Below are 7500 nucleotides of genomic sequence, written 5' to 3'. Positions count from 1 at the left end.
CTAATCAGTACGTGTGTTTGCTAAACAGAGATACAAACAGAACATGAGTGAACAGTCAAAACTATTTGTATCAACTTTATTGTTATGGGACCTTGTTTACATAGTGTTTCAGAGTAGACATGTAATAACATCTGAATAAAATGAAATGATAGAAAATGCCTTCAACAGCATATCAACAACCGGAAGAATAACTTACTGGACATACATATTAAGACATTAAGAAATGTGTCATTTTTTTTTTCCGGAGGACCGCAGCTGACGAGAGGGGGTGTAGGGCTGAAGGAGGTCAGAGACGTATGCAGGGGCTAGGGAGTGGAGAGATGTGTAGGTTAGCAGGAGGAGTTTGTACTGGATGCGTGACTTGACCGGGAGCCAGTGAAGGTGGAGGAGGGTGGGGGTGATGTGTTGCCAGGGCTTAGTGCGGGTGAGGAGCCTGGCTGCAGGGTTCTGGACGTACTGGAGCCTGTCCAGGGCTTAGTGCGGGTGAGGAGCCTGGCTGCAGGGTTCTGGACGTACTGGAGCCTGTCCAGGGCTTTGCTGGTGACCCCGAACAGAACTCCATTGCAGTAGTCCAGGCGTGAGGAGATGAAGGTATGTATTAATGTTTCTGCAACGGGGTCGGGGAGAGAGGGCCGGAGTCTGGAGATGTTTCGAAGGTGAAAAAAAGCAGTTTTGACAGTAGACCTGATGTGGGAGTTGAAGGTGAGGCTGGAGTCCAGAGTGACGCCCAGGCTGGATGGAGCAGCCATCGACGGTGAGGAGCAGATCTCCAACCTCCCGGAGCAGTGTTTTTGGGGCCACAACCATGAGCTCTGTTTTGTTTTTGTTGAGTTTCAGTAGGTTTGTTGACATCCAGGTTTGGATGTTGCAGAGGCAGTTGACTAGTGACAGCTGGGATGATGGATTGGTACTGATGTAGAGTTGGGTGTCGTCGGCATAGGAGTGGAAGTTGAGACCATGTTGGCGGAGTATTTCACAGAGGGGAGCATGTAGATGTTAAATAGAAGGTAGTCTGGAGGGGGCTTCACCGTGTGTCATCAGAGCTGTCAGAGTCGCAGTCAGAAGACTCATCTGAAAGACTTTGCAAGAAGCTGATGGTCTCTGCTCCAGTCAAAAGCTGCAGATAGCATCGTCTAGCATGAGTCTTCATTTCTCCGATGTCGTGCTGCTTTTTCCTAAACATGCTCTGGAGACCTTTCATCCCGTCTTCGCTCAGGCCCAATGGTGAATCTTAAATGTATAAGATAAAGACAATATGAGTTACTTCATCACCTATCACTGATGTGTAAAGTCATGCAAAGTAAAAATGTAATATATACTGTACTTTGCAGGCAGGACATCTCTTTCAGGGAATCACTGCGGGTTGAAAGGACCTTCCAGTGTTGGTTCATTTCTGTGACGAGAATCTTCTTCTCCTCCTGTAGTCTCTTCACTGCCATGACAAGGTCGAATGCTCTTCTCTTTGTCCTGAGGTCGAAAGAGTCTGCAAAGCATTTATGAGAAAACATGAATGAATGTGTATGAAAGATCAACATTCAAAGAATCTATGAAGTCTTAAATAGATTTATATATCAGACATGAAGGTTTTCCACATTTGCTGTGAGCATTCAGCAGACTGGTGTACTTCCCACTGTTTGGTAGCTGCCATGGCCAAGCTTTCTCCACAGACAGAATGGCTTCGAGGCACAGCGCTTCTGTGCTTGGAACCATTGAGTTGTATTTCTCAGCTGTGGCTGTCAGGACCCCTTTCTCATCCCTGATCTTGCGGCGGATCCGGGAACGACCTTTGTTGCTGTCTGTGTCTTTGTAGAGATGCTGCGAACGTCTCTTGACACTTACTGTCAGCATTTCGATCTTGCTGGCCAAGGCAGCAGCATCCCTTGGGTTGTTTCTTGTTGCTTTTTAGAGGAAATAGGTGTATTAAGCAGTAATTCACAATAACAGTGACATTTGATCAAATGTTTTAATATTATTTTATTACATATGCTTCATGAAAAATAAGTAATGCAAATGTCAATAGAGGGTTATCACTAATTCTGAAGATTTAAAATAAATTGATAAATCATGACTACAAAAAAGTTGAAAAACGTCATTAAGATTGTCCTCACTTTCTGCCCACTCATTCACAACTTACCCAGTCTTCCAGCTGCTTTTCAGTCACTGCCCACTCATTCACATCTCTGACCCAGTCTTCCAGCTGCTTTTCACTCACTGCCCACTCATTCACATCTCTGACCCAGTCTTCCAGCTGCTTTTCAGTCACTGCCAACTCAGCCTTCATGGACTCCAGGTTCTGCAATTGCTTTTCCAGAGCTTTTGTGGTCTACAAACGTCAAACAATTAAAGACAAGTAAATACAGAAATCTACATTTAGGCTGCAGCCACAAATAATTCTTCTAAAACTATGTTATTACCTTCAGATATCTGCGGGACAGTGAGGTGGCCAAGTTGCTGACTTGTTGCTGATTCCAGCGCATGGCCATCAGCGTCAGCATGTCTGTACGTCCTGCAAAAGAGAATATCACATTATTACTATTCCTCTTACTTCTTATACTGTAACTGGGGTTTATACTATATTGCCATCCTAAATGGTGTGCTATGGTCATAACCGTCAATGAGCTTTTATGAGTTTCTGTTGTTGGTGTAATTTGTTAGTGGAATCTGTGCCTTTCTGAACATGTTTTGAAAACTGACAGTAAAGGTTCGTAACTCACCTGCTTTTGACATGTGTTTTGTGGTCACTGCTATCCGAGAGAGGAAGGCATTGACCTGTTCCACCTCCTCCCCTAGGGTTAGTCCAGCCCCCTCTTGATATGCCCCACTCCATTTCACCTGTTTAAAATATATTCAAAAGTACGACTCGTTACAACTTGTCACTATTCACAAGGAGGTTTTTACATAAAGTGATTGTGTCACATGGTAACAATTCCTTACTTCACATTTGAAGTCATGCGCTTTGGCATGAAACACTGAGAGAAAGGGCTTCATGTCGAGAAGATGCTGGAGCTCTGGACAGCTTTTTGTGATTCTCTGGAGGTAGGGCCAATATTTGCAGGTCACATCCATGCAAAAGAACATACTACTGGCCAGCTTTTTCTGTAGGTACAGGGGATAAGCAAAGATTTCTCCCCTGTACATATTGAGAGCACAGAGGAGCACTCCATGTCGACAGACGGCAAGCTCTAGTTGTCACGATCTGTCTGTGTTGTGTTTTGTCTTGTCTTTTTCTGTCTCTGGTTCCTGTTTTGTTTTGAAATGTTTTCCTCCTTGTGTCTTCTCTGTTCCTTCTTCCTGTGTTTGCCTTCCTGTCTTAGTTTCCCTGGTGTGTCTGATTGTTTGATTGTGTTCACCTGTTGCCCTTGTGTTTCTGCCTCCCTTACCCCAGCTGTGTCTCGTCTTGTGATTACCCCTCTCTGTATTTAGTCTTGTCTTCCCCTGTGTGCCTTGTCGGTTCATTGTTGGTTTTTCCTGTCTTCCTCCATGTCAGTCATGTTTGTTTCTCCTGTCTCCCACCATGTTGGTCACGGTCAGTTTTCTGTAGAACCTATGTGTTTCATGCCATGCTATTGTTAAGCTTTGAGAATAAAGCTTGTTTTTGTTTCGAGACCGTTTACCTTTTCTGATAGTCTGCATTTGGGTCCTACCCTTCCACGCCATCCTTACAGAATGAACCGACCAATTATGGACCCAGCGGATTATGTTTTTGATTTTGATGCTGAATTGCTTTCTCTGGATTACTCCCTTCGATGTCTTTATACTGTGTGGAGTGGAACCTCGACTAGCAGGGAGAAAGAGGCTGTCCTGAAAAGAGCACAAATGGAGGTGGATAATGTGCCATGGCTGAGGAGCTCGTTGCCTGAATTTCTCAGAGTTTTTTCGCGTAGCCCTGAGTGCCAGTCTCCATTCTCTGATCCTTTTTTGGGATCCCGCCTGGTGTTTGGAGGTCCACGGAGCCTCCAAGAAGCTCATAAGAGGAGTCGCAAGTCCAGGCTAGCAGCCCGAGCCCCAGCAGCCATGGTTCCGGCCCCAGTTCTGGCCCCTGCAGCCATGGTTCCATGCCCAGCAGCCAGGGTGCCTGCTCCAGTACCGGCCCACACAGTCATGGTTCTGTGCACCAGTACCGCCCCACACAGTCATGGTACCGTGCTCCAGTACCATCCCACACAGCCATGGTTCCGTGTTCCGGTTCCGTGCCCAGCAGCCAGGGTGCCTGCTCCAGAACCGGCCCATACAGCCATGGTTCCAGCCCCAGTTCTGGCCCCAGCAGCCATGGTTCTAGCTCCAGAACCGGCCCATACAGCCATGGTTCCAGCCCCAGTTCTGGCCCCAGCAGCCATGGTTCCGGCCTCTGTTCCGGTCCAGCACGCCATTTCCCATCAGGGAAATCTTCTGGGCCAACATGAGCAGACGATGCGAGCCTTAGTTGAAAGCCAGCAGTCCTTGGCTCGTCTCCTGTTGGCTCTACGGCCGACGCCTACCCTATGTCCTGTGCCGTTGGAGGTCCCGCCGACTACTCTCCTGCCGGGGGTCTTGCCAACTCCATGTCCTGTCCCATTGGGGGTCCCGCCGACTACTCTTCTGCCGGGGGTCCTGCCAACCCTATGTCCTGTGCCGTTGGAGGTCCCGCCGACTACTCTTCTGCCGGGGGTCCTGCCAACCCTATGTCCAGTGCCGTTGGAGGTACCACCGACTACTCTCCTGCCGGGGGTCTTGCCAACCCTATGTCCTGTGCCGTTGGAGGTCCCGCCGACTACTCTTCTGCCGGGGGTCCTGCCAACCCTATGTCCAGTGCTGTTGGAGGTCCCGCCGACTACTCTTCTGCCGGGGGTCCTGCCAACCCTATGTCCAGTGCTGTTGGAGGTCCCGCCGACTACTCTCCTGCCGGGGGTCTTGCCAACCCTATGTCCTGTGCCGTTGGAGGTCCCGCCGACTACTCTTCTGCCGGGGGTCCTGCCAACCCTATGTCCAGTGCTGTTGGAGGTCCCGCCGACTACTCTCCTGCCGAGGGTCCTGCCAACTCCACGTCCAGTATCGTTGGAGGTCCTGCCGACACCTGTTCCGCTGTGGGTCCTGCCAACCCCATGTCCTGTCCCGTTGGGGGTCCCGCCGACAACTGCTCCGCCAGGTTTCCTGCCAACACCAGATCCTGTTCTGTTGGGGGTCCCGCCGACACCTGTCCCGCCGGGGGTCCTGCCAACTCTGTGTCCTGTTCCGTTGGGGGTCCAGTCGACACCAGCCCTTGCTACATCCGGGGTCCCATTGACACCAGCCCATGTCTTGTTTGGGGTCCCGTCTGCGCCTGTCCGGTCGGCTCCGGTTCCTGTCCGGCCGATACTGGTTCCTGCTCGTCCTCCGGAGCTGTCCCGTCGGCGCCTTCCTGCCCGGCCTCCGGAGCTGTCCCGTCGGCGCCTTCCTGCCCGGCCTCCGGAGCTGTCCCGTCGGCGTCTTCCTGCCCGTCCTCCGGAGCTGTCCCGTCGGCGCCTTCCTGCCCGTCCTCCGGAGTTGTCCTGTCGGCGCCTTCCTGCCCGTCCTCCGGAGCTGTCCCGTCGGCGCCTTCCTGCCCGGCCTCCGGAGCTGTCCCGTCGGCGCCTTCCTGCCCGGCCTCCGGAGCTGTCCCGTCGGCGCCTTCCTGCCCGTCCTCCGGAGCTGTCCCGTCGGCGCCTTCCTGCCCGTCCTCCGGAGTTGTCCCGTCGGCGCCTTCCTGCCCGTCCTCCGGAGCTGTCTCGTCGCCGCCTGCTGGTTCGCCCTCGAGCCCGGCCCCCTGAGTGCCGCAGTCTTCGCCCTCGAGCCCGGCCTCCTGAGTTCTCCAGCCGCGGTCTTCGCCCTCGGACTCGGCCTCCTGATTCTTCCAGCCGCTGCCTTCGCCCTCGAGCCCGGTCCCCTGAGAGCCGCTGCCTTTGCTCTCATGCCCGGCCCCCTGAGTTCGCCCGCTGTGGCCGTCGCCCCCTTTTTGGACTCTGCCTTGCCCCCGGGCCGTCCGCCCGGGACCCCTTTCGGGCCCGTCCTCCGGACCCCCTCCACCCACCCTTTTGGAAGTATTAGACTATGTTTTTTGGGACGTCTGGGATCCGTCCCTTGAGGGGGGGGTTATGTCACGATCTGTCTGTGTTGTGTTTTGTCTTGTCTTTTTCTGTCTCTGGTTCCTGTTTTGTTTTGAAATGTTTTCCTCCTTGTGTCTTCTCTGTTCCTTCTTCCTGTGTTTGCCTTCCTGTCTTAGTTTCCCTGGTGTGTCTGATTGTTTGATTGTGTTCACCTGTTGCCCTTGTGTTTCTGCCTCCCTTACCCCAGCTGTGTCTCGTCTTGTGATTACCCCTCTCTGTATTTAGTCTTGTCTTCCCCTGTGTGCCTTGTCGGTTCATTGTTGGTTTTTCCTGTCTTCCTCCATGTCAGTCATGTTTGTTTCTCCTGTCTCCCACCATGTTGGTCACGGTCAGTTTTCTGTAGAACCTATGTGTTTCATGCCATGCTATTGTTAAGCTTTGAGAATAAAGCTTGTTTTTGTTTCGAGACCGTTTACCTTTTCTGATAGTCTGCATTTGGGTCCTACCCTTCCACGCCATCCTTACACTAGTCCCTCCTCATCCAGCTTGCCGGCTGATTTTTGGGAGGTCTCTCTGGCTGCCGACCACTGTCCTCCACAAACACCTCTTCCGGAGACCTAATATATAAAAATGTATTGATGAAAATGGTGCAAAGACTAACTTAACCAAACCCTTCATTAGGATATTATATTATACATAATTAGAGTCTGCAATATTACATGTTTGGTTGTGGTGTGTATATAGTCCACAAATCTTGAGACGTCTTCATCCCTGGCTATAAAGACACCGTCAAAAATGGCCTGTTCCTCAGATCTAAATAAATCAAAGGAGCAATGTATGACATCTCAGATTATTGATTGATTGATTGGTTCACATCAAGATAGTTTTGTTTCGTTATTTGTTCAAATACTGTGACATTATATATTTTCTATAGTACCTAGCTGCATTCTTGAAACGGTAATGCTTGCGGTTTCCATCCACGGAAACTGCAAGCATATCAGGGCTACACGCAGGACAGGTGAAGGGCTCCTCCTTGCACATGATGTCCACCTCATAACGCACAGCCTCCCACTCAAAGAAACTTTTGATGAAGCTGTCAGTTGAGATCTTCCCAGTCTATAACAAAATAAGGACATCAACAGATAATGTCAAAAATAAATGATAAATTATAAGGACACAGCTTACAATTTGTACAATACAAATAGATCAAAAAGGACAAGTAACTTCAATACTCACACGGCCGAAGCGCAACGTTCGCTGATCGAGCATCCTTAAATATGCCTGAAAGGATAGTCCAGGTGCAGCCATTTTCATTTCTTCAAATGAGAAGAAAACATCTGTGGCATAAATGGTGGCGAAGTGAAGGGTAGCTGGCCAGTAGTCACTCCGAAGAAGGTCGTCAACCCCAGTCGTCCATGTCACAGCGCATGCTTCACAAGCCAACTCTGGCATGCTTAGC

At 50.4% G+C, this 7500-nt stretch overlaps 1 protein-coding gene across 1 annotated transcript in view; it reads right to left on the bottom strand.

Moving 5' to 3' along the window:
• Positions 1–2030: 2030 nt before the first annotated feature.
• Positions 2031–7500, bottom strand: part of LOC117496509 — a 6872-nt gene continuing 1402 nt past the window's right edge. The window contains exons 5-13 of the mRNA XM_034148188.1: positions 7278–7500; positions 6979–7157; positions 6761–6854; positions 6572–6658; positions 2935–3186; positions 2715–2832; positions 2415–2506; positions 2135–2323; positions 2031–2036 (exon numbers count right to left, since the gene is read on the bottom strand). The exon at positions 7278–7500 is cut by the window's right edge and continues 10 nt beyond it. Of these exons, the coding sequence (XP_034004079.1) occupies positions 2031–2036; positions 2135–2323; positions 2415–2506; positions 2715–2832; positions 2935–3186; positions 6572–6658; positions 6761–6854; positions 6979–7157; positions 7278–7500 (1240 nt within the window). The remainder of the gene's footprint in view (positions 2037–2134; positions 2324–2414; positions 2507–2714; positions 2833–2934; positions 3187–6571; positions 6659–6760; positions 6855–6978; positions 7158–7277) is intronic.

The sequence above is a fragment of the Trematomus bernacchii genome, unplaced genomic scaffold (assembly GCF_902827165.1).
Source record: "Trematomus bernacchii unplaced genomic scaffold, fTreBer1.1, whole genome shotgun sequence".
In the NCBI taxonomy this organism is placed as follows: domain Eukaryota; kingdom Metazoa; phylum Chordata; class Actinopteri; order Perciformes; family Nototheniidae; genus Trematomus; species Trematomus bernacchii.
This window is presented reverse-complemented; position numbering and strand designations above follow the sequence as displayed.